Source organism: Miscanthus floridulus, chromosome 16, assembly GCF_019320115.1.
Source record: "Miscanthus floridulus cultivar M001 chromosome 16, ASM1932011v1, whole genome shotgun sequence".
NCBI lineage: Eukaryota > Viridiplantae > Streptophyta > Magnoliopsida > Poales > Poaceae > Miscanthus > Miscanthus floridulus.
The window spans coordinates 94,073,931-94,100,545 of record NC_089595.1 but is presented as its reverse complement, the minus strand read 5'-3'; the positions used below and the strand labels follow the sequence as shown (position 1 = coordinate 94,100,545).

The window sequence follows — 26,615 nt, the reverse complement described above, 5'->3', positions numbered from 1 at the left end:
AAGGATTCCTATTCTAACCGACTAGGATCTTGCTTGATCTCCAAATCTGCCTTGATTTCTTACGCGGGACTCCGAACAGATTGGCCGAGCCACGCGTCGTCTTCTAGTGGACCAGACCCCCTGGTCCTGGCCGACCCAAGCCTAGCCGTAAGGGTATAGGGATTAATACCTCACACATACCAAATAGACACTTAACAGGAATGTAAGATTCGACGGGGAATCTGAGATCCGGCGGCAGGAACTCAAGTTCTGTGGGTCAAGAAATGATTTTTAATATAAGTTGGAGGGTATATTTGTATTTTTCATGTCAACGAGAGTAGGCTAGTGGATCGTACCATCAAATCGATCCACACAAGTGAGGTCGCTCCTTGGTTGTCTGTGGCCTCTAGATGGTCACCCTCTTTAGCGCCGAGATCTGTGGCCCTGAACAAATCCAAGTCACTCCTTGTCGCCCACCAGGCTCTCATCTCCTCGGGCATTGGGCACCATTGCCTTGGGGTCGGTCGATTTTATCACGCATTGGGCTTGATCTACCTCGGATTTTGTCTCCATGGGCGTCAACCTGATGGGGTCTGCATCGGTTTAGTTCCTAGGCTTCTACGTCTTCCTCGAGATGCCTGAGATGCGAAACCGACTCGATCTGCCACGAATTTGGTCTCTCCGGGCTTCGACCTGATGGGTCTCCATCGGTTGAGTTCCTGGGTTTATATTCCTCGAGAGACCTAGGATGCGGATGCCTCCACTGCCATTGCCTCATTCAGCGCTCGTCTTTTTGCAATCCGAGCGGATCCGTTAGAGATGACAGAGGAGGTGAGGTCGATGCCCTGTGCCCGATATGCTCCATTCCTTTTGTTCGTTCTTGGTCGATCTCTCGCCACCACTTCACCAGAGCAATCTTGAGGTACTGAGTGGCGTTTACGTGTGGGTCCCGACTTCACATATAGGTTCTTCCCAAGTGGGTTCCACTTCGTCCAAAGCGTGTCCAGCTTAGGCTTCTCGCCGCAAGGGAGGGACAAGCAGGTACACATGTTTGAGTTGCAAATTTTAGTCGGTTCAGTGCTTTTCCAATTGTCCTCACCGGTGCCCCAAGGTATTTTGACCCCGCATAATTTTTTACGTGCACCTGCTCACTGGAGATCTCTTCAAGATAGACAAAGTTGAAAGCGTTTCAAAGCACTATTATTCTGCTTAATAGCAACCTTAGAAGTGGCAAAGCGTCAGCTAGATCGAGTTGTCCTCCAACAATCGTCGAAGATGGTCCTCAAATTCAGCGTTGCCAGCCGTGGCGCATTACGACTCGAGATATCAAATCCTTGAGACACAAGGCAATCAAACAGCCATAGGCAATACCGATTATTATGCTACTGGTGCCTTGTTTAGATTGAGGTTAGGAATCAGTATTTGACATTGTAGCACTTTCGTTTGTATTTGATAATTATTGTCTAATCATGACCTAACTAGGCTCAAAAGACTCGTCTCGTAATTTACAATTAAACTGTGTAATTAGTTATTTTTTATCTACATTTAATACTCCATGCATATGTCCAAAGATTCAATGTGATGGAGATAGTGAAAAAACTTGCAATCTAAACAAGGCCTAGAGTATGAGAATGGTCCCGTTCGCTCGGAGAAATTTTGGAGGAATCTAGAAGAATTTGTGAGAGAAAAATATTATTCTGGATAAAAAAAATTAGCCCAGCCGGATTTAAACAAACAGAGCCAATGAGTATCGCTGATGCCTTTGTCGTGGCTACTTCAAGGCCTAATGCCTTCGATGGAGCCATCTGCTGTGCTTGAATTAGCCCTTGTTTAGTTACCAAAAGTTGGAAATTTTGCTACTGTAGCACTTTCGTTTTTATTTGGCAATTGGTGTTTAATTATGGACTAATTAGGTTCAAAATGTTCGTCTCGCAATTTCCAATCAAACTGTGCAATTAGTTTTCTTTTTCGTCTACATTTAATGCTCCATGCACGTATCGCAAGATTCGATGTAATAGGTACTGTAGCACCTTTTGGAAAACTTTTTGCGAACTAAACGAGGACTTAGTACAAGCGTGGTCTTCTGTTTCCTGTACCGCGTGTATATAAGCATCTCTCTTTGTATTGACTCTCTTCTCCCGAGTCTCTGTATACCGAGTCCTTTAGCGCAGCAAGTTCTGTTACGTAGCCTTGCTACGGAGCTGATTTGGACGTTGGTCCCAAACTTTGAGCGGGACTACTGGCAGTCTTGGAGTGTAGAGAAAGCCCTTCCCGCCTTTCCCGTCTGAAACCCACCTGTCAGACAAGCGGCCCAGCCGTGTCCGGCTGTGCCATGCCGACGCTGTCACGCACGACACGGCATGGCCTTTGCCTTTCGCATCCCCCGAGGCCACGCCGTTTTTCACCGTCAGCGTCCCATGCATCCGACCGTCCGTGACCGGCCCATCCAACGCCCGCCGCGAGTTTACGCCGCGCACCCGGCACTGCTACTCGGGCGCTGCCCGTGCCTGACCACTGACCTAGGCAAGCGGCCGCTGGCCCACGCGCGGTCGCTCTCGGCTAGTGCTCCCCCATTTTTGCAAAAAGAACCTCGTTATATCAAATTTGTGGTACATATATGGAGGATTAAATGTTGACGAAATCAAAAACTAATTATACAGTTTGGTTGTACTATACGAGGCGAACGTTAGTTAACGATGGGACAATTATTATCAAGCAAAACAAATAGTACTGTAGCTACAGTGTACCTAGCTACAGTGTGCCTGTGTTTTGGGCGGCGCCGAATCGGCTGACGAACTAAACGCGGCCTAGAGTAGACGCCACTGCGTTCCCGAGCGAGAAGTCGCCTCGCCTCGCCTCGTCTCCCCACCTCACAACCACCACCCGAAGCCGCGTGGAGCCCTCATCCAGATCGGAGCCAGCGCGCCGGGTGATGCCGTTCCGGCCGCGAGAGTAGCCGCCTTGCCCCCCCCGACCCAGGAGCCATGGCGGAGGATGGCGAGGAGAAGCTGCTCGCGACGGTGCAGCACATTGTGCAGACGCTGGGGAACAGCGACACCATGACGGAGGACATCCTCAAGGTCTTCTCCAACTACGACGGCCGCCTCTCGCTCGACAAGCTCTACGCCGCGCGCGCCGCCCGCGCCGCGGCGGCGGCGGCCGCTGCGTCCGGTGGTGGCGGAGGAGGCGGAGGGGGAGGAGTCGTAGGGGAGCGCTCGATGACGACGTCGCCGCCGCTGCCCCCGCCGCCCGCGGCGGCGGCGGTGTCGGCCGCGAGGCCGAGGCCACCGGTCACGTCGATGGAGCGGACCGTGCGCGCGCTGGACCGCCAGATCTCGCAGTTCGTGGCCATGGATCGGCTGATTTGGGCGGACTCCGCCGACGCGGACGCGTTCCTGGAGGCGGTCGACGATCTCATCGGCACCGTGCAGGAGCTGGACGCCGCGGGGACCAACCGCGCCCTGCTCGACCGCGCCGACGAGCTGCTCAGCCGGTGCATGGCGCGGCTGGAGGACGAGTTCAGGGCGCTCATAGAGCGCCCCGACGACGCCGCCCCCGTGGTGCCGGGCGGGTTCGGGTCGGACGGGAGCGACGACGACGACGACTTCGGATGCGGGGACGGCTACGGCGACGAGCCGATTCCGATCGCCAAGCCGGTGACGGACTATGACGTCGTGATCGATGCTCTCTCGCCGGGGTCCATCGCCAACGTGCACCAGATCGCCAGGAGGATGGTGGACGCCGGCTTCGGCCGCGAGTGCGCTGAGGCCTACGCCGCGGCGCGCCGCAGCTTTGTCGACGAGAGCGTTGCGCGCCTCGGCGTCCGTTCCCGCACCGCCGAGGAGGTTCATGCCTCACCCTGGGAGGAGCTTGAGTTCGACATCGCCCGCTGTATCCCGGCCTTCAACATGGTGTTTCGCATCCTGATTCCCAGTGAGCGCCGCCTATGTGACCGCGTTTTCGACGGCCTCGCCCCCTTCGGCGACCTTGCCTTCATCGCCGCCGTGCGTACCCAGGCTCTGCAGCTTATATCGTTCGGTGACGCTATCTCTTCGTCAAGCCGCGCGCCGGAGCGCCTCTTCCGCGTCGTTGACATGTACGAGGCTGTGCGTGACATTCTCCCTGACCTTGATGCTGTGTTCTCTGACCCATACTCTGCTGCACTCCGTGCGGAGGTCTCTGCGATGTGCAACACATTGGGGTCCTCTATCAAAGGTATATTTATGGAGTTGGAAAATCTCATCCGCCGTGACCCTGCCCGAGTTGCTGCCAAAGGTGGCGTCATACATCCTATCACTCGGTATGTTATGAACTATCTCCGTGCTGCGTGTGGGTCGCGGCAGACATTGGAAGAGGTGATGGAAGGTGACTTTGGTGCTAATGGAGGTGCGCCTGTGGCTGTTGATCCTGACCGCCCCACATCATCCCTTGCTGTGCACATTGCGTGGATCATGGATGTTCTTCAAAAGAATTTGGAGACGAAGTCTAAGATATACCGTGATCCATCTCTTGCTTCTATCTTCTTGATGAATAATGGCAAGTACATCATACAGAAGGTGAATGACAGTGAGTTGGGTGTTTTACTCGGTGATGAGTGGATCAAGCAGATGACAACTAGAGTTCGCCGCTGGAGCATGGATTATCAGCGAACAACATGGGGCAAGGTTACATCTGTGCTGCAGACTGGTAGTCCAGGCATGGGTGGACTCCCAGCCAAGGCAATGCAGCAGAAACTGCGTATGTTTAATACATACTTCGAGGAGATCTATACGGCACAGTCAGAATGGGTGATAGCAGATGACCAGCTAAGGGTGGACATTAGGGCAGCAGTGGAGGAGACAGTGATGCCAGTTTACGCCTCATTAATTGCCAAGTTGAAGTCTTCTTCTGAAACTGGGCGTGATTTGTACATCAAATATACTCCCGAGGTTGTCGTAGCCCATATCCAGCACTTGTTTGAAGGAGCAGCAAAGTGATAAATGATATGCAGCTTTGTAGCCTGTTATACTGCAGGTTCTGCCCTTCTGAACTTGTGAAATGCTATCATGGATTCTCCATTCGTGGTTAATGTCTTGTACTCACATATGGTGATGCTGTTGTCTCAAATTACAACTGTGCATCGCTGTTTTTGTCCTCCATGAGGAAGTTATGCAGTTTGGCAAATGTTGTATATGTGTGTAGGTGTGTCTGTATCAATGAGTAGCATGATTATTTTGTAACAATGTTAGGATTCCATTTCTGTTTCAAGCACTACTTTAATTTAACCCCATTAAGTGTTATGTGTGGATTTCAATATTTAATTCAATAAGTTTGTGCTCAAGTTTTTGAATAAGTTTTTCCTGTGATAACTTTTGTGGATGATCCAACTCTATGATGGCTAGAGTATCTGCAGCTCAAAATGGACATCATACCATGAAAGATGAAACTGCGTCGCAGGCCACAACATTTCCTTCTGTTAGATATATGGAAGAAGTGATGAATTGCTGTTTCACCAGGTGAGGCTGAAGAAAGGATGTTACCCCTTATACCTTTTGAAAATTCATCACTGCTAGCTTATATGAATTATGAAATAAAAATTAAAGCTTCACAGTGAATAGATTATGCATAAATGTCCAGTCATGTTAACACAATAGGGCCTTGTTTAGATGACCCCCAAATTCCAAGTTTTTTCACTCTCTCTCCATCACATCAATTTTTAGCCGCTTGCATGGAGCATTAAATGTAGGTAAAAAAAATAACTAATTGCACAGTTTAGTTGGAAATCACGAGATGAATCTTTTGAGCCTAGTTGGTCCACGATTGGACAATATTTGCCAAATAAGACGAAAGTGGTACTATTCATCGAGTTGCAAAAAGTTGCAATCTAAACATGGCCTAGGTTGATTTTTAGGCAAGTATCTGGTGCTGTTACAAATCACGAATATCCTGCACAACTGACTGCTATTTGACATTGCTCTTTCCTTTCTTTCTGAATCAGCAGGAGAAAACATGTCATTTCAGTTTCTATGTTCAATAATCTGTAACTTTTACCACCCTACTGAAGTTATGAGTAACCAACCAATTAATGATGTCTGTAGTTCAGTTATGACATTTCAGTGTTTATGTCCCCAGGCCATGATACTTGTTGAGATATGCAATGCAATGATATATATAATGGTTAGGGATGAAATGTTTAGAAGCAGTACATGGTTTTTGTTTGCTTTAAAGATCAAACATGCCTCCACCAGAAACAGGGAGCTTTTAAGGCGAATTTTATCTACTTTCTTATCAGACATGGTTCCACCATTCTCTTTAGTCCCTCGTACTAAAAAGCTCATGCATAAATATGATATGCAAATTATTTTACCATGAAATAGATAAAATGCAGAACTTAAAAACTAAAAAGTGTGTAGTTCTGCTCTCAGCAGAGTGCTGTAGAAGGCTGTGTGCAGCCATCAGAATCTAATTGTCTGATGAGTGATGTGGTTCTCTGTCAGGTTGCTTTGCTATTTATGCTGATTGCTTCTGCAAATCAGGGGTGGATTTACTGTTGCATGCGTAATCTGGATCTTGCCACTGCTTCAATGAAGCCCGATGATTCACTGCATGCAGGTTCTGGTTATCATTCATATTCCATTGTACAGTATTTTGATGATAAGCAACGTAAGATACATCGTCAAGAAAAATGATGAATGTTGACATGAGGTCTTTGTCGTGCTACTTGGTGAGAATATACGGTAAAAGAAGCATTGACAAAGGCTGTACTGGTTAATATTACTCGCTTTCTACTGTTTGGGGGCCAGATAATTAAGCAAAAATCTCCCAAGGAGTTTCTGTTGTAATAGGGATGATGGTTTTGCTGCAGCAGAGGTTATTGGACACTGGCATTTCAAACATTTCGGCAATAAGGTATGCCATCCGAAGAGGCTCCGGGTCTGCTTGGTTCGCTTCCAAAATATGCAAGCTAAAGATTTGGTAAGCCATGATTTTAGCTGTTATTTAGTTTGCTACCAAAGCCTGCCAACCTTTCATATTTGGCTTGTCAAATCTATGGCAATTTTTTTTGTCCAACTTTTACTTGACAAATCTTTGGCATGACAATTTTTTTGTCACAAACCAAGCAAGCCCTCTGTCTGGTTTTACTTGAGGTACATTCAACTGATGAACTGTAGATAAAACGAAATTTCAAAATGTCACTTGTTTAACATATTCAGGGTCATTTTGTCATTTGGGTTAATCTTTAATTTTTTTATGTATGTAGTATTATATTGCTGCATTGCATAACTAGGCGCAGGACAAAAATTCTGCTTATGATTAGTTGATACAGTAGCATACTAGCATACCTTGATTCTAAACTACAACGATCTCGACTGTCAAACTTCTATTGGGATGCATTTGGATTGTCCATGTCTACATCACCCTTGTATATCCTTTCAGCATTACTAATGTTATGTTAATGGTTTTTTCTTTACCGTGAATTGGGTTCTATGAAGTATAATAGGTGCTGATTCAAGGTTTCCTCTAGGGAATGCTTTTTCGTGATTTGTGCAGTGCAGCTCATGCTACTATACTTAGCCGAACAGTAAAAATCTTCACTGGAATGATAACTATCTTGCTAATCCTGAACTGTACACGACATCTCCAAAGAACAATCTGAAGATCTATTTGAACCAGGTCCTAGAAGCTAAAGGGGTCAATCCGTGAATGTATCAATTCTATGACGCAAAGGTAAGATGACATACAGGGTTGTTTACCGCGGTCCTATCGCTTGGACATGCTAGATTCCGCCGTCGACATGGTTCGCGGCTGCGGCGGTGGCGGCAGCGCACCGTGCCACTGGTCCTGGGCTCCGGGCACAGCGGCGTTCAGGCCAGCCTGGTCCTGCCGCTTCATGATGACCACCGAGTAGGGCGTGTCGAAGTCAGAGGACGCCAGGAGGTCGCCAATGACGCCAAGCTCGGGGCACTCGCTCCAGTCCGACAGCCCGTTGGCCAGCATCACCGGGTACCACCTGTGCCTCATGCCAACGATGACTAGGTCGTAGCCGGTCTTGTCGAGACCCCTCAGCACCTCGACGATCTTCTCCATGTCGCCGACGAGCTCCTCCCGGACTTGCATGTTCCTGCTTCTCGCCGCGAGCGCCTTCACCTCCTCGATGGCGCGGTTGTCCACCCGCCGATCCGCCGGGTCGTCCTTGATGCCTCGGGCTGGCAGGAACCGCACGATCGCAACTGTCACGCCCGGGTGGCGCGCCATGCGCACCACGTAGGACATGGCCTCGCGGTCGTCGCCGCCGCCGAAGAAGAGCGCTGCCACGGCGGCGTGGAACTGGGGCCCGCTCATCGAGAGTCCACTGCTCCCCGTGGAAGAGCCTGAGTAGTCTTGTAGCGGCCCGGGAATGAAATTGGACAGCCCCACGTTCCCGGCGTTGCGGTCGACGAACACAGCGGCCGAGCACGGCGCGACCTCCAGCACCTTGCGGTTGACGACGCGGAGCCCAACCGAGGCGTGCACGCCGCCGGCGAGCAAGTGGTGCTTATGGTAGTGGAGGAGGATCAGCGACGTTCGCTTCTCAACGGCGAGGCGGCACACCTCGTCGTGCATGGAGGAATACGGGGAGATGGTGGTGAACGGGTGCACCGAGACCGCGCCCTCCGGGTGCCGGAGCTCGTGCCGGAAGGAGGAGTTGATGATGCGGTCGAAGTCGGTGGACGGCGCGTTGGGCGCGCCGATCCGAGACGCGTTGCGGCGGGGGTTGTGCGGGATGAACACCGGCGCGGAGCGGCCTGCGGTCTCGACGAGCTGGAGGAGGTAGAGGCCGATGGGCGTCTGGGGCGTGGCGTGCGACGCTTCGAGCAACGCGAGCGTCCCCGGGACGTGGGACTCGTCGTGGAGGCACGCCAGGATGCGCAGGTCAGCGTCCGGCTTGAGGTGTTGCAAGGTGCGCCGCTTGTAGACGGCGTAGCGCCGCGCCGCGCCGCGCCGTACAGCAATCTCGCCACCGGCACCGACACCGCCGTGATCGCCACCGACGAGCATATCAGGACGCTGAAGGAGTTCTTGCCGATCAACTGCAAACCGAACCGATCAAACAATGTAAGAATGCAAAGTCGGTTAGTGGTTGCATTTGATGCTTCCATCTGCAGAGCTGTTGCATTAGCGATCACCTTGTTGGTGAGGAAGAAGGTGAAGGTGATGACCTCAACGATGCCCTTGGAGCTCATGAACAAGCTGAGGGACACGGTGTCCCGGAGGGGGATCTCAAGGAACAGCGACGGCACCATGACGCCGACCAGCTTGCCAAACCATCCGAGGAGCACGACTAGCTGCAGCCTGCCCCAATGCAGGGACCACACATCGGTGCTGAGCCCGGTCATGGCGTAGTACAGAGGCAGAATCAGGCCGGACACCATGGCGTCAATCTTCTCCCCCAGTGCGGTGCCGAGCGGCGGTCCATCGGGGATTGCCAGCCCCAACATCAGCGCGCCGTGGAACGAGTTGGTCCCGATGACGTCGCTGTAGAACCCGACAAGGAGCACGATGAGGAGGAGAAAGAAGACGTAGTTCTCGTCCACGGGTTTGCCCGGCGGCGTGCGCTCGATCACCTGGAGTGCGACCGGGCGCACCGCGAACAGTATGACCGCGCCGAGCGCGGCCACCGAGAGGAACGCCCAGAGCGACGTCACCGTCGACACGAGGAACGCCTCGGCGAGGATGTACCCCACCATGATGAGCCACGCGATGCCGTCGGTGGTCATGGAGGCCGACATGGCGGTGCGCCCGAGGTCGGAGTTGAGGAGGCTGAGCTCCGACAGGATCGGCGACAGCACCGCGAAGGACGTGACCGAGAGCGACGTGGCCAGCGCGAACAGGAACGTAGAACGCCTCGTTACGTCGGGCTCCGAGACCATGGCGGCGCCGGATAAGCCCGCGGTGGTCATGGCCAGCGGGAGGATGAAGCCGGAAAGGCCGATGATCACGCCCTTCTTGCCGGAGCGGACGACGAGCATCGGGTTCATCCGCACGCCGATGAGGAAGATGACGTACATGAGCCCGAACGTCGCGACGGTGTGCAGAACAGGGTCGCCCCTCGCCGGGAACACCATCTCCTTGAACGCCGGACTGCGTGACAGCATGGACGGGCCGAGTATGATGCCGCCCTGAAACACATCAAATGGAGCAGCGCGTACGTTTCAGTTGATTTGCGCCAAAAGCTTTCAATCAAGCTGATGAAAAACGTTCATGGCGTCGCTGCAAAGTACAAACTAGGATGGACGTGCCATGATCTCGGACACGACGCGGGGCTGCTTGAACGGCTTGAGAAGGAAGTAGAGGACGCGGGTGATGGCGACGATGAGGACGAGCTGCACGCCGAGCAGCGGCAGCGACTCCTGCAGTGGGCTGCCTCCCTGGAAGATGTTCCGCCCGGTGCCCGTGGTCTGCGGGACCACGTAGCAGTTGATGCCGTCGTCCATCGTCCCTGCGTCTCTGCCGGCGCCGAGTATTGCCCTGCACCCCTCTCGTCGTCAGGCTGTGTCTTCCATGGTGGTTTGCACGGTGGAGTGGAGATGGAGCGAGAGACAGAGAAGGGGAGAGGAATGAACGACATGTCAAAAAAGTTTTAAAACTTCATAGCCTCGAGATTTTATCGAGCTCTGCTTGTTCGGTAGAATTTCTGTGGCTGGAAAGCAGTAGCCTTATAAATTTTGCGAGAAAGATGGGTTTTGCGATAAATATGGGTGCGTCGTGAGTTCAGGTCTTCAGGAATAGTAAATCTAAAATTGGATTGGGGGACCCATAAACCCATTGAGGGTAGGATTGGAGCATTGTGTACCGTGTTCTTTGAGTATAGATTTGAAACACGGTTCAGAGTAAATGTAAAAAAATTCAGCCTACGCTGATGCCATAAAAAAGGTTGCTAGGTATTACCAATTACCCAATCTGCATTTCACGACATGAGGTGCATCAGTAAATTTCATAATAACCCAGAACAAAAGGTTACTATGCATCTCTAATCCTGTACAGCATTCCACCTGCATATCACTACAGTCCAGCTTCCAACTAACCAAACAAAAGATTATCTCTACCACTAATCAGCCTGTTCGCTTGCTCATATACAATCGTGGATTATAAGATGAAACAGTATTTTTCTCTCACACCAAACAAGCCAGCAGTAAATAATCCACGATCGTTTACGACGAAACGAACAGGCAGAATAATGTAGCGCTTATGAACTTTTAAGACATCCCAGAAACTGTCCACCACACCACAGTATGAATTCTGCTACATACACGCAAAAAACACCCTGTCTGCCGCACGTGCGACGCGCGACTCTCCCTCTCCCCCGATGCCTCCCTCTCCCATGAGACTTTGGCATTTCACCCATCATAAAAAACGGGTTTCGTAGTTTTACCATCCCTTAAAGTGGTTTCGCTAGTTTGTCATTATGAAACTGGTGTAACCCGCTGAAATACATTTTGGGTAGTTTTAATTCGTGGAAAAAAAAGGAGACGCCTCCTTCCATTCCTACCCCTGGCTGCTGTTATGTTCACCAAAACGGATCGAACACAAAACGGATCGGCCCTCTCCTCCATCCCCAGCACTGGCCTTCCCCACGCCGCTCCCTCCCTGTGTCGGCGCTGGCCTTCCCCACGCCGCCCTCCCCTGTCGGCACCGCCTTGCCACCACGCCGCACCAGGTGCCTCGTCCCACCTCCGCCCGGCCATCCAGGTGCCGCCTCCCGCCTCCTCCCGGCCATCCAAGCGCTGCCGCCTCCCCAAGCCATCCAAGCGCCGCCTCCGCCCCAGGCCAGCCTCAGCTCCACCCTAGGCCGTGGGCCAGGCCTGCGCCCAGGTTGCCGCGCCAGGCCGACACGTCCCCGGCCGACGCGTCCCCTAAGCTAGCGCCGCCCCCATGGATTGCAGTTGGATTGATCTAATTCCTCGGTATGCACTCTCTCTCTTGTATTTGTAGTCCACAAACATAGTTCGAAACACCGATAGAGTTGTTCGAATAGAAATTTAACTATATTTCTTGCATTCGCTTTATCCAGACTCGATGTGGAGCCTGAGCTTAGATTAGATTCTGTAGCAGACACTTGTAATGTTGGTCACAATGCAAAGGCTGTAGACTATGGATGTAGTGATTTTAGTGGCAATGCATTGGCTATAGAATATTTTGGATGTGTTGAATGGGACAACCTGCAGATTGCTGACACAAATGATGAAGAGGGTGAGGGCAGGCAACGTCTGTTGGGTTTGAGAACCGAGGATGATGAACATCGATCTCAAGAGCAGCAGGCTTCTACAGAGATGGAAAACGGGCCTGAAAATAGGAATGCCACTATTAAGGAGGAGAGTGACACAGCTAGGGCTGCCATTCCTATTGACGATCATGTGCCAGGGGAGAGAATCTTAGTCTATGACCCAAACAACCCTTGTATGGACATTGGCACTGTGTACCCTAACATAAAAGAATTCAGATTGGCTATGAGGCAGTTTGCAATAAATGAGGAGTTCGAACTGCACATAGTGAAATCTGAGCCACAACGGTACATTGGGGATTGCAATGCAGAAGGTTGCCCATGGCATATTGTTGGAAGGAGGCAACCTGATGGGACGACCATTAAGGTGTTTAACTAGTGGCTAACATTTTTCTACATTTTTTTGTTGCTGGTCAATATCTAATTCATTGGTATTTTGCAGGTCACATGTTTGATTTCTCGGCATACATGCTCTTCTAGTACAAGGAGGAAGACCACCACTCCAACAAGTGGCTGGGTAGCATCAAAGGCTATTCACCACCTTAAGAAGACTACCAACATGGGCCCTAAAGAATTGCAGAAGAAGCTACAAGAGAAACACAAGTGTGAAATTCACTATGACACAGTGGCGAGGGGAAGGAATATTGCCTTGAGGAAAATATTTGGCAGCTGGGAGGAGAGCTTCCAAATGTTGTTCAGCTAGAGGGCAGAGGTATTGAAGCGGTCACCAGGTAGTGTGATTGATATTGACTTAGAGGAGGTAGATGGCAAGGTTTACTTCCATAGATTTTTTTGAGCATTAAGTCCTCGCATTGAGGGGTTTTTAGAGGGTTGTAGGCCTTATCTGAGCGTAGACTCAACTGCACTTAATGGTAGGTGGAATGGACATTTGGCTACAGCTGTTGCAATAGATGGTCATAATTGGATGTACCCTCTTGCTTTTGGTTTCATAGATGGGGAAACAATAGATAACTGGACATGGTTCATGAAAGCAAGGACTAGGGGATTAGGAAACCTGACCGTTGTGAAGGCAGGTTATTTTGCTGCAGAAGTACATGACACTACCAGCACACATAATAGACATGTTGTCAAGTCATCCTTGCATGAATGTACCTGTCTTGAATGGCAGCACACTGGAAAGCCTTGTCGGCATGCTTTGGTCTTGCTAACAGCCCAACAAAGTGCTGATGTAAAGTTGGAGGACTTCGTTCATGACTATTACTCTGTGTAGAGGTTCAAAAATGCATATAAAAGGCTGATAGAACCAAGTTGATATTCCTTTTCCTGTTGAGGCACCACTTGATAAAAAAGGTCTTGGAAGGTACAGGAAACTGAGAATTAAAGGTTGTTTAGAAGGAGGCAGTGGTGGCAAAACCAAGAAGGTTGCCAAAAGAGGCTGCAAATGAAGCTGACAAAGATGCTGAATTGGAGGCTGCTAAAGGTAAGAGGCAACTGATTAGAGGGAAAAGGAAATGCAAGAGATGTAGAGAATTGGGACATGGAGAAACTAGTTACAAGTGCAGACTTAATGGGACTAAGAAACCACCAAAAAGGAAGGCTAGGCCAAATACAACTAAGTATGGCCAAAATGCTAAGGTCCCTACAAAGAGGGCAAAAAAGCATGTTTCTGGGGAGCCTGACAATGAATGTGGCCAAGTCCCACCAGTCACAAGTCCCACCAAAACAAGGGAAACACTGCTGCAGGATAGTCCTAATAGGTTGACACAAAGGTACAAGTGTCTAATATTTTGTTATTCATTCATATGTCCAATATTCTGTTTCATTAATTACAAACTTTTTTTTCAAATGTCAGACAACTTTCGCTTCTGATGGAGGAAGAAACAAGTCCTTAGCCAATGGAAACACTGATGGGAGAAGACACAAGTACTCCCAGCAAGATCTAAGGAAAAACAACAAAGAAGACAATTGCAAAGAAGCTGATGCCAAGGAAGAAACAAGTCCTCAGGAGTCTGTTGCCCTAATGTCACTAGGGCATCGAGTACTAAGGGAGTTGGACCTCCAGAAGAAAAATAAAGTTGGCTGCGTGCTTCTGTTTGCAACTAAATCTGTTAGGGTCATCGTAAACTTTGATTTCACCTTTGAAACTTTTGTCGTCTTGTGAAACTGAAGTATGTGGTATTGTACTTGACAATGTATATTTCTGGAGCATAAGGTGTTGGGAATGTATCCAGAATTTGCATCTATGAACCTGTGGCTTCTTTTGTTTTCCGGTTTATATTTCTGGAGCATAAGGTGCTGGACTGCTTGTTCTGTTTGCCAAAAGATGCAAAAGTGTGGCTGCTATTGTATAGGCTGCTGTTATATTCTATGAGTTAGGCTTACTTCCTGGTACTCCTGTTGGAACCTCACTTATTGATGCTCATGCTGGTGGAGTTGGAATCATGGAAAGCATTCCAGATGCAGGATCTAAAGCTGGTTGTCAGTGATGAGCAATTTTGTGTTTTTGCTATAGAAATTGCTTTTCAAAACATTGTGTATGTTACAAATTCAACCAGTATTTATATTGTTTTTTTCTATCTCTTGTGCTTTAGTTTGGCTAATATTACATTATGCTTATTTTTTTGGTTCTGATGATTCAACCAGCTAATATTCTAGATGTAGGATCTAAACTGGTGCTGGACAGCTGATACCCTCTTGTAGCATGGGCTGCTACACCCAGCATGTTGCCGTCAATGTGATCAAGCAGATGAGACCAGACAATGCCTGGTAATCTCTTAGGTTCCTCCTCCAGAGTCCATAAAAGTTTGTTGGTTCACCATCCTTTAGCAGGATAGACATTAAGGATTGGCACCACTGACTGCCTAGGCTAAATTCTCCTCTTGGTGCTGCCAGGCACTAAAGCAGGTCGGCAAGCAGCTCAGAAAAGGGCTCAACTCTTGATCATCTTAGTTTCTTGGTAAATTTGGGCACATCATAGCAAGTGCATATTCAATTGAGCTTCCCCAACTACAAGCATGGCTGTGAGGTTCAGTCTCAGAGGACCCACCTTATCATGCACAACACACATGACACAGTATATGATACAAGTCACTAATGAGTACTTCCATTCATTTATTTCAGCACACAAGTTCTATAAGTACAGAAAGCACACTCATCACCCACTCTTAACAATTCCATACAAATTTGTCACTAGTACAAGTGCACAAACTAATATCAAGCATTTCAGCAAGAACACAATCTCTCTAGCTATTCCTGTTAGGTCCTTGAACTGCTCTGGTTGTCCACCATCTCCCTTAGTCTGTTCTTCTGGTTGTGGCATCTTAGTGCTCTAAAAAATAGGCTGATAAGAGGGTGGCACATGCTTGTTATCAACCAACCATTGCTCATAGTCCTCCACTTCCAAAAGTCACATCCACCACCATCCATCTGTCACCAATGCAAAGAAATTTCAATTGTCTAAATAATACAACACATGGATTACAAACAAAATGGAACAAATCATAGAACCGTTCGAGTTGGACAGATGTAGAACATGCGCCCATAGTTCTTATTAGTCTTTGCCATCAATGCCTTGACAATGCGGCATTTGCATTTGTCGCAGTGGACAAGAGGGAGAAGGTGTCGATGCAGAAAGTGACCAACAAGTAAATATTTGTAGTTTTGTCGTACGTTGTGATCGGAGGTGGCCTAACACTTAATGACATAGGGTTTATACTGGTTCAGGCAACGTGCCCTACATCCAGTTTGAGTCGGTCGGTGACTTTATTCCTAAGCCCAGGTGCTCGAAGTTTGCAGCGGGGTTACAAACGAGAAGGAGAAAGATGGGGGGTACAAGAGGTCCGGTCGGACTCCGGTCGGAAGGGCTGAGAGTGACGAGAGCCCCGCTATGAACTAAGTGTTCGAGTGTGTGCTCGTGGTTCAAACCTGGTCAACTTGAATGTTGGGAGAGAGCGCATCCCCTTTTATAGATGAAGGGATGGCCTTACAAGTGAGAGGGAGAGAGTATGTATGCTACTGAGCCTTATTGCCAACGTCGACAGGTACAGGATGATGGTAGGCGCCCACAACACTGTTGGATGTCAGATGCACATGGGAGGTTGCATTGTCTTCTTCGGGTATGGCAGACATCGACGCCTACCACACTGTCGATACCTAGAGGCATGCAAGGTGTTTTACCACGTTCGCCTGGTATGGTAAATGCCGGCGCCCACAACACTGTCGATGCCTAGAGGCATATGGGGGAGCCTTACCGTATGGGAGTTAATGGCGCCCACAACACTATAGGGGAAAATATCGATGCCTACAACACTGCTTGGGCTCTGCCATGCCAGGGAGGTTGCAGAGTACTATTTTCCGTAGGTGTACAGGGTACGGACCCGGTATTGCGGTTTGACTTGTGCATCCTTCCTTACTTTCTCTGTCCATTTTCTGGTCCTTACTGAGCGGGTGTCCCTGGTCGGTTGGTCCCAGTCGGCTCTAATCACGCCAGTCGGAGAAGAGCAGTGAAAAGGGTTTTGACGCATCCCCGGTCGAAGACGTAGGGTCAGAGTTGGAAGTAGTGCTTTGGCCAGGCCTTTCGGTCGGAGAGGCCGTCCAAAGGCGGGCTAGAGACCGAAGCGAGTGCTCTGGTCAGACGGTGGGCTGAAGTCAGAAAACGGGCGCCACTCCTCCTCGGTCAGACCTTCCGGTCGGTGATTGGATTGCCCTTCTGGCCTGTTGCTTAGATACTTGGGTCGGCCCATGAGTTGCACGTTGTCTGCTTGGGCCAAGCATTTGTTGGGAAGCTGGTCCATTAGGGACCCCGGGTTTATGAACCCGACAGGAGCCCCCGAGCCCCCAGGCGATTCGGGTAGAATCGTCTGGGGGATTTTTGTCTTGACGGCGGGTGCGTGCAAGCGCACCCGTGGGTGTAGCCCTCGAGCCCTCGGGCGATTCGAGCAGAATCGTCTGGGGGGGTTTTTGTGTTGCCAGTGGGGGATCTTTTCATTTCGTCAGTGGGTGCGCGCGAGCACACCTGTGGGTGTAGCCCCGGGTGATTCGAGCAGAATCATCTAGGGGTGTTTGGTAGCGGGCGTGTGTGCATGTTTTTTAGTCAAGACAGAGTCGCCAACCAAGGCGTCGTTGCGTAGTCGAGGCAGTTTAGTTTTAGGGATCGGGTGAGACGAAGCTCGTGGATCCTGGCGTCGGTGCGCGCCATGGGATCGAGCGAGACAGTTGGTTTTAGGGATCGGACGAGATGGAGCTCGCGGATCCTGGCGTCAGTGCACGCCATGGGATCGGGTGAGTCAGAGTCATGGATCCTGGCCTTGGTGCAGCCCACGTAGCCAAGGCAGTTTAGTTAGTTAGTTTAGGGATCAGGCAAGCTAAAGCTCGTGGATCCTAATGGGGCGAGTTCGGGGTCATAGACCTAGGCGTTTGGTGTGTAGTCGATGCGTAGCCGAGGGATGGGGTGAGTTTGAGGTCGTAGACCTAGGTGTTTGGTGTGCAGTCGAATTGTAGCCAAGGGATAGGGTGAGTTCGGGGTCATAGACCTAGGTGTTTTGGTGTCTTGAGCCCTCGAGCCTCGTTGGGCTTTGGTAGGGGTCAGTTTAAGTTGTGTGTGTTACCCCATCCTCGGTTTCTCACAACTAGAGGGGCTGAGCTTTGTCGCTTGCCTCGATCGCTCAGGCTCGAGTGACGCGCTCGGTGAGTTCGCTAACGGGTATGATCGAGTGGAATCTGGGTCTGTTGTTCATGACAGGGTCGGCATAGCCCTCTTGTGACATTCCACTGCTCCTTTACCTGCAACCCAGCAGATGCCTAGATCATTCCAGAGACCAACCTAGGTGGCCTACTGGCCTCCCCTTGATGGAGATTCTGTGGCTTGGCAAGAGGTTTAGGATTGAACGAAAAGGTTGAGATGACCGTGTCGGCTTTGGGGGCAGACCGGGCGAGGGCCGCACGGGGCTCATCTACGTTTTCTTCCCTAGCTCTGTTTGATGTGGGGCATCCCTAAGCCCTTCGTGGGCCGGCCTTCGAACCCCAGTCGGTCATTCCTCATGTTGAATGAGGCAACTGTCGCTTCATGACGCAACACGGAGCGTTGTGATGCATTTCGCTGCACGTGCGATGCTTTAGTTCTCGAGCCCTCGGGCGGTTCAGGGCCCGAATCGTCCAAGGGGCACGGGCGTATGGAATGAATACATGTATGGATGCATGAAATGATTATAAAGAAATAGCGGGAGTCGGTAGTGTTACCTTGATGACTCGAGTGATGGGGTTTGAAGAGCTCTAATCAGAAATGTTCGACCGGGACCCGTGCTCGTCGTTCGTGACGGAGTCGGCATGGCCTACATGGGGCATCTCTTTGCTCCTTACCTGTCTCTCGGTATTTTTCCTGAGCCATTTGATCGACTTAGGCAGCCCGACGGTCTCTCCTGGCAGAGATCTCATTTTGGGGGTTTTTCCAAGTCTCGCCTGAGGATGCGGAGAGCTGCTTGTGTGCGGTGGTGCTTTGGTTCTTGTGCCCAGTGTGCGGTAGTGGTGGGCCATACCCAGGCCATGTCTCATCTGCTCAGGCGCTGTTTTGTTGGGCAGGGCGTGTCTCATCGATCAGGGCGCGTCCCATCGTATCCCATCTACATTAAATGGGGAAGAGAGGTTTTTTTGCCCGTCGTTTTGCCTTTCCCTGATCGGCGCGCCTTCCCCAACTGTTGTGCCCTTTTCCTTAAGTAGGAGAAGGGAGAAGTCTTTTCACTCCATTCCTCTGCCTTTTCCTCATCCGCCGCCTCTTCTCATCTTCCTTCTTGCCGAGAGTGTTTGAGAGCTACGACGGTTCCTAGGAAAGAAAATGGAGAGAGTGAGGGAGAGGAAAAAACTCACAAATCCTTTCATGAACCCAGAGCAAGATGTCGGACTGGAGGTCATCCACTATGAGGGAGTCAATGTTGAAGGCCTTCACCATGAAGGGGTTTCTGTCGTCGAAGGAGGTGGCACACTAGAGGGCTCTTGGGAGGGAGGAGTTTCCGCAACCTCGGCCCGGTGAGGTGGTTTCCTTTCTCGCCTTCCATGAGCGTGGGTTAGGATACCCCGTGCACTGGTTCCTATGTGGACTCCTTAATGAGTGGGGTCTAGAGCTACAACACCTCAATCCGACGGGGGTGCTATACATCGTCGGCTTTGTCACCGTCTGAGAGGCCTTCCTTGGGATGGAGCTGCATGCGGACTTCTTCTAGCAGTTGTTCTCTGGGCAAGCTTTGCCAGTGGGGAATCCTCCCAAGGTCACGCTGGTGGGGGGTTTCGCCCTGCAGAGAAAACCAAGCGTAGGGGGCTCATATCCCGCGTACATCCCCTACGACTCCAACCGGGGTGGCACGGGGAGTGGTTTTATATCAAGAATCCGATGGAGGCGCCGTTCTCGGCGTTCACCAGTGGGAGGCCAGAGAAGCAGGATAGTTGGTCGTGGAGCTGTTCCCATTAGGAGAAGAAGAAGGTGGATATCATCGAGGTGGAGCTCCAGACGCTCATGTGGCATGGCCTTGATAGGGTGCGGGTGTTCCACACCCTCTACCACTACCGGGTTGCTCCGTTGGCAGAGAGGGCGCGGCCGATGTGGAGGTACGGTGGCCTGTCCCGATTGTGCGTCGCCGGAGGAGATACTGGATGACGAGGTCTAGAGTCGCCTTGATCGAGTGCTGCAGCTAAAGCCCAAAGAGAAGGTTGATGGAAAGCCCGGACCTCTCAACGCCTCGGTGGTGTCCAAACTGGTATGCTCCTCTTTTTACTTCATGTTCTTTTGCCCCTTTGCTTTCCTGCTTTTTGATCTTGAGTCACCTATTGCATAGAGACTTGATGCTTATAGGTCCTGGCCTCACCTTTTGAAGGGGCCGGAGGGCGCAGCTCGGCAGGCTGCCTAGAAGGAGGCGGTGGATGCCAGGAAGAAAAAGAAAGCTGAGGTGGCTCATTGGAAGTATAAGAAGGAGAAGGAGATTGCCTGGCGCGTGAAGGCCAGGAAAAATAAGAGCGACATCGAGTTAGAGCTCGAGTCGGAGGATTCCACAGAGGTGGATGACATGATTTTCTCCGAGGATGAGGAAGGCCTAGAGGTCGCTGCGACCTCGGCGGACCATCGCGACCCTACGGTGATGTCTGCTAGCAATGAGCAGGAGATGGAGAGGTTGAAAGCTCTAGTTTGGTTTTGGTTAATTGATGAAACCCTAAGTGCTAACCTAGTTTATCAAGATGATTATGAGATAGGTAGCACTACTCCAAGTGATGAAGCAATGGCGAAGATCATGACAATGGTGATGGCATGGTGATGGTCAAATGCTTAAACTTGGAAAAGAAGAAAGAGAAAAACAAAAGGCTCAAGGCAAAGGTATAAAATGTAGGAGCTATTTTGTTTTGGTGATCAAGACACTTAGAGAGTGTGATCACATTTAGGATTGATAGCCGTACTATTAAGAGGGGTGAAACTCGTATCAGAATGCGGTTATCAAAGTGCCACTAGATGCTCTAACTCATTGCATATGCATTTAGGATCTAGTGGAGTGCTAACACCCTTGATAATATTTGTGAAAATATGCTAACACATGTGCACAAGGTGGTTGCAGGGTTGAGATGGGTTTGGGTCCCTCTCTTGGAAAATGAAATGTCAATTTTCTATTGCGCCAGATGCAAAATTCTTGGTGGTTGGCACATTTGAGCAAGGGGGAAGAAGTTAGAGTTGAAATGGAGTTGGTCGAAATGATGCTGGCGTCGGTCTACTGACCGGACGCTGGGTCACTTAGTGATCGGACGCTGAAAGGCTGCGTCTGGTCGAGCTGTTAGACGGCACAGTGGCTAGGGTTGAGCACCGGACGCTGGTCTGCGTCCGGTCAAGGTGGACCGGACGCGTTCGGTCGAAAAAATATGCCTCGGGGAGCTTACTGGAAACGACCGGACGCTGGGGCTTCAGCGTCCGGTCAGTTTTACCGGAGCGTCCGATCAGCTTCGTAGTCGTTGAAATCTGACGAACAGCGTTTGAAGCTGGTGACGCGTGGCGTCCATCAGGTGACCGGACGCTGAGGGCCAGCGTCCGGTCGGTATGACTGGAGCGTCCGGTTAGAGCGTGTTTTGCCCAGTGAAGGGGTACAATGGCTCTATTTGATGGGGGCTCTATTTATAGCCCCATGGCCGGCTCAAGGGATGCCTCCTGCACATTTTCATTGATATAGCAACCTTGTGAGCTTAGCCAAAGCCCTCCCACTCATCTCCATCATTGATCCATCATCATTGTGAGATTGGGAGAGAATCCAAGTGCATTGCTTGAGTGATTGCATCTAGTGGCACTTGGTATTCGTGTTGCGCTGCGGATTTCGCTTGTTTCTCTTGGTGGTTGCCACCACCTAGACGGTTGGAGTAGCGGTGGAGGATCGGCACGAGTTGGTGATTGTTCATGGCCGTCTCCGGTGATTGTAAGGGGAGTTGTACCTTCCCCGGCGGAGTGCCGAAAGGTAACTCTAGTAAATTGCTCGTGTCATTGAGTCACCTCACTTGTGGGTCGGTTCTTGCGGTGTCCTATCATGTGGACGAGGTTTGTGAAACACCTCTTAGCCGCCGAACCACCAAGTGTTGGTCGACACAACGGGGACGTAGCGTGTTGGCAAACACGTGAACCTCGAGAGAAAATTGATTGTCTCTTGTCTTTGGCATTCTCCCGGTGATTGGCTATATATTCATCTTGTGATTGGTTCATCCCCTACACATCGATATAATCACCTTACTCACTTATTTACATTCTTGCAAACTAGTTGACACAAGCTCTTTAGTGTAATTAGAATTGAGAGCTTGCTTTATTATTTATATTCATCTAGTTGAGCTCTTTAGAGTAGCAAGGTTGAGAGCTCTTAGTGAGTAATTACATAGCAAGTTTGTGTGCCTAAGTAATCATTGCAATTAGAATTGTTGGATAGGTGGCTTGCAACCCTTGTAGAGCTAGAGCAAGTTTGCATTACGCTATTTGTCATACTAATCAAATTGCTCTAGTTGATTTGTAGATTTTGAAATAGGCTATTCACCCCCCCTCTAGCCATATTAGGACCTTTCAGAGGCGTGCCGTGGTTCCTGTGCCGAGGAAGCATGCGGTGAGCGCGGACGCCATCGATGAACGGGAGGCGAAGCAGACGCGGTCACCGTGCCCCTCGGTGGTGTCGCCAGTCTCGTCCTCGCCTACTGCGGGGGTGGCCGAGCAAGCCAGGTGGTCAGAGGAGTGGGCCAGCACCCGTGTGTCGTCGGAACCAGTGCCAGCATGTGACTCGCAATGGGAGGATGCCCTGCTTGCTGCTCTGGTCGGTGGGTCCTGAGCCAAAGGTAGCGGTGACCCGTAGGCCGGGCAGGAGGCGGTTGGGACGATTCTACCCCCGGTTGAAGTGAGGGGGCACGGGTTGCAGCCTAGGAGCGGTCCTCACCCTACGGGCCCATCGACGCTGGGTCTTGGTTTCAGAGTTGTGCCACTTACCTCCCAGTATGTTTTTCTTTGTTTCTTTTTGATCTTTTGCTGTTGAGTCTTTTTGGAGTATGTCTGACCTGTACTTTTTATCAGCGATCGGATGATGATGGGCATCACCCCAACTCCCGTGCAGGAGGTTTGGAGGCCCACCCTACAGTGAACCATGGCAAGCGGCGGGGGGAATAGGGTGGTGGCGGTAAGCCCTTCCCTTCTGGGGGTGGTGCTCCCTGGGTCGGTTGCTAGTATGGCGGCTGCGGCGACGACAGTGTTAGCGGTGATCTCGATGGTGACAATGGAGGCTTTGCCGGTGGTGTCCCTCATGGCCCCTCCTCCACCAGCTACGACAGAAGAGGAGAAGGAGACTGAGCCCCCTGCCTCACTGGGCGAAGGGCTGCATGGCTCACCCTCATGGTCGGAGCTGAAGGCGCTGGGGGGAGACATGGCCAGGACGGAGTCAGAATGCCCATCGGTGCCCTGTGCAACTGAGGTGTTGGAGATCCCATTCGACGACAAAGCGAATGACGTGGCAGAGCTGCCGGTGCCATTGTGGGAGCCGGCGGTGGTTCGGTCAGAGGCTGTGCCCTCTGGCAGGCTGTCGGAGGGTCATCTGGAGTGGCCCGGCCCCGAGGACCCATCAAAGGTGCGGTTTGTCCTTCGGGATTCCCAGGAGTGTCAGCTCTGGGACATCCTTGGGGAGAAAGGACTCGCCATAGAGTCCAATCTCGCCATGCTATCGGTGAAGCTCGAAGACACCCAGGAGCAGGTTAAGTTCGTCCAGCAATTGGTCAAGGTCAACCTATAGCTCGCTGTGGAGGTGAGTTTCCCATGTTTGTCCTTGATCTCTTAGTCTCTTGTTGGTTGCCTCAGCATGCTTTGTTTTGTTTTCATAGGGTCTGAAGGAGATGTCATCCCGCAAGTCCCGTTTCCTCCGGATGGAGCATGCCCGGATGGCTGAGCTTGAGCATCAGCTGGAGTCCACCCGCTGTGAGTCCTAGGACCAGACAACTGAGGTGACCACGGTGCAGGCAGAGGAGCAGTGTGTAGCAGAGTGGGCGACCATCGCCGAGCAGGGGCTTAAGGCGACGAAGGCCTGCTAGGCAGAGATCGAGGCAGGGCTGTAGAAATCCCTGGCGGACACCGAGGTGGTGCTCAAAAAATCCCTAAAGACCCTTGAGGCGGAGCGGAATGCCTTAGAGTCAGAGTGGAATGCCCTAGAGTTGGCATGAAAGGCCCTGGAGTTAGAGCGAAAGGCCCGATCGGAGGCAGACTAGGAAGTGCTCGCGCTTCGGGGCTAGGTGATGGGGATGGAGGAGGTGAGTGCCTAGCTACGCAAGCAGATGGCTCGGCAGGCGGAGGAATTCTCCACCTTTGAGAACTTCCACCTCAGTACATACCTTTTCTATTTTTCATTGTGTTGGTTTCTCCCTTTAGCTTGTTTCTGAGCTCGTCGCCCTTCTTGCAGAGCTGGGCGGAAAGGTGAAGGTGTTGGAGCAGGACCTATAGACGGTCAAGGCGATGTTTGGCCAGAATGCAGAGGCGCTGGCCATGTCCCTTGAGGAGCGATGTGCTCTCAAGGGGGAACTTGACCAGATCCATAATGTTGCCCAGCTCATCATCTCAGAGGTCTTTGGGTCAGCGCCAAGTACCAGTGCGCCCACCATCTAGCTAGCGGAAATCTCGGATGAGGTCCGGGCCCTTATCACACACGGGCTGTTCTACAGAGCATCGAGGGTGTTGACTTCAGTGGCGACGTACCACCCAAACCTGGATTTCGCCACTATCTATAGTGGGTATGCCGACGGCTTTAGCACGGAGGACATTCAATCGCTTGGGGAGATCTTGTTGCCGCACGCAAGGATGGTGGCAAAGCAAGTCTCTGCTCGATGGGTGATGGATGCCCGCCGTGAGTACATGGCCAGAAGCGTGAGTCAGGGGGACGTCATCGAGCCTGCGGATGGCATAGAGCCTGGGTCAGAGGTGGACATCGCCCCGGCTTCAACCGAGCCGAATGTCGTCCTGCCGGGGAGTGAGCAGCCCGCGCCTTCGCCGGTCACACCAATAGCAGATGCCGCTGAGCCACCCCAATAGCTTGTAAAGTATAAGTAGTTTAATAGATGTAAAAAGTTTAAGTTCATGGGGGAGCCCCCGTGTAAACGTTCTTGTGTAGGTTTCATTTTTGTGATGGAGTCACTCTGTTCGGGGAAGCTTGTCCCTTCCGTTCCTTAGTTTTCTCTTAGCATAATTTTGTTTTTTATTCTTTCTTTTTCGTACTTGCCTGTTCGTCCCATAGGCTACAACCTTAGGAGCCCGGGGTGTGGCTCGTGAGGCTCAGCTGCTCATAACCATAGGTAGAGGTGGGGTACGATCGGTCGGAATAATTTAAAGCAAAGCTACGTAAGGCAATTTAAAGGAACGAACTACCCATTTGTTTCGGGTAGGAAGGAGTTTCACCATATGATAGTAAACGAAAAAGAGAGGTAGTAGTGCACCCTCGTGGAGCCCCCGAGCGACCCGGGCCAAAAAGTGTTTGGGTCAGGGTGCTCTTATAGGAGCAAACGCTAAGTAAACAATGGTAAGACTGAATTTTAGGGGAAGAAATGACATAGCTGTTTCAAGCGTTGGTGAGAATGTCATCATTGTCGTCCTTCAGTCGGTAGGCGTCCGGTCAGATCACCTAGGTGGGCTAATTATGTTTATGTGAGATACACAGGTGATTAGTCCATAGGTACATGTGTGTGAGCAACATATGCCATGAAGGTGAAAATGGCTTAGAGATGTTGCAACGATCACACATGTGATGATGAAGGAGCTCATTGCAAATGAGACATGACATTGAGTCATGTGATCAAGGTGGAGAATATCAAGATAAGACTTGGCTTGATGGACCGGTTGCGAGCGTGAAGGGCAAGTTGGAGGCTTTGGAGCGATGGACCACGTGGCGGTGAAGCTTAAGCAAGACTTGGCACCGATGGACGAAGGCAACGGTGAAAAGCAAGTGAAGTCAAGATCGATGAACCAATATGATCATGTGATGATATGAAGTGGATCATATCATTGTTGATTGTGTTGGTGCATGTGTTGCATCGACATTGGAGGAGATGGAATGGAATGCGCAAGGCAAAGGTATAACTTAGGGCATTTCATTTCACCGGTCATAGGTGTGTAGAGAACTTGATGACCGGGTTTAGGATAGATGGCCGTACTATCAAGAGGGACAAACTTGTTTGCATATCAGTCATCTAGTGCCACTTGAGTGATCTAACTTTACATCGTCGCTAGGATTGAGTGGCGTGGCAAGTTGAGTGGCTAATCATTTGGAAAATGATTGTGAAAATGCTAACACACATACACATGATGGTGTACACTTGGTGGTGTTGGCACATTTACAAAGGAGATGAAGTTGGAGTTGATGTGGATCAATTCGGCGATGAAATGGAGGCGAGAAGGGTTTGAAACTCCACCAGTGGAGTGTCCGCCCGTAGAGTGCAGACAGTCCGATGGTGCCATCGACGCCCGAGTTTTGCCCAATGAAGGGGTAACGACTAGTTTAGCCCATGGGGCTATAAATAGAAGGTGGCCTCGGCCATGGCTGGTGCTAAGCACCTTGGGGGACTCTGTGTCCATGCTTGAGAGTGCTTGGGAGCCCTCCATCTCACATATGCTTGATAGTGATCATCCAATTGTGTGAGAGAACGATTCTAGTGCGATTGCATAGTGAGGTTGCATCGAGTGGCACTAGGTGATCGAGTTGCAAGCTGGTGGTGCTTGTTACTCTTAGAGGTTGCCACCTCCTAGATGGCTTGGTGGTGGTCTCCGTCGAAGCCCGCAAGAACCTTGTGCGGTGCTCCAGAGAAGAGCTTTGTGAGGGGCATTGTGCTCGCCCCACGGGAGCCGTGAAGAGCAACTCTAGTTGAGCGTGTCATTGAGCTACCCTCACTTTTGGGGTAGGTTCTTGCGGTGCCCGAC

General features: G+C 50.9%; 2 protein-coding genes and 1 pseudogene across 2 annotated transcripts in view; 2 read left to right on the top strand and 1 right to left on the bottom strand.

Annotated features, from left to right (window-relative positions):
* The window catches only part of LOC136511475 (ribonuclease MRP protein subunit POP4-like), a 203,666-nt gene that overhangs the window by 39,016 nt on the left and 138,035 nt on the right, over window positions 1-26,615 (top strand). The window lies entirely within an intron of this gene.
* LOC136511572 (exocyst complex component EXO70B1-like) lies at window positions 2,800-5,311 on the top strand. The gene has a single exon (XM_066505616.1). It carries the CDS (start codon window positions 2,964-2,966, stop codon window positions 4,953-4,955), a length of 1,992 nt encoding a protein of 663 aa, XP_066361713.1. The 5' UTR covers window positions 2,800-2,963; the 3' UTR covers window positions 4,956-5,311.
* LOC136514289 (cation/H(+) antiporter 15-like) lies at window positions 7,433-10,742 on the bottom strand (annotated as a pseudogene).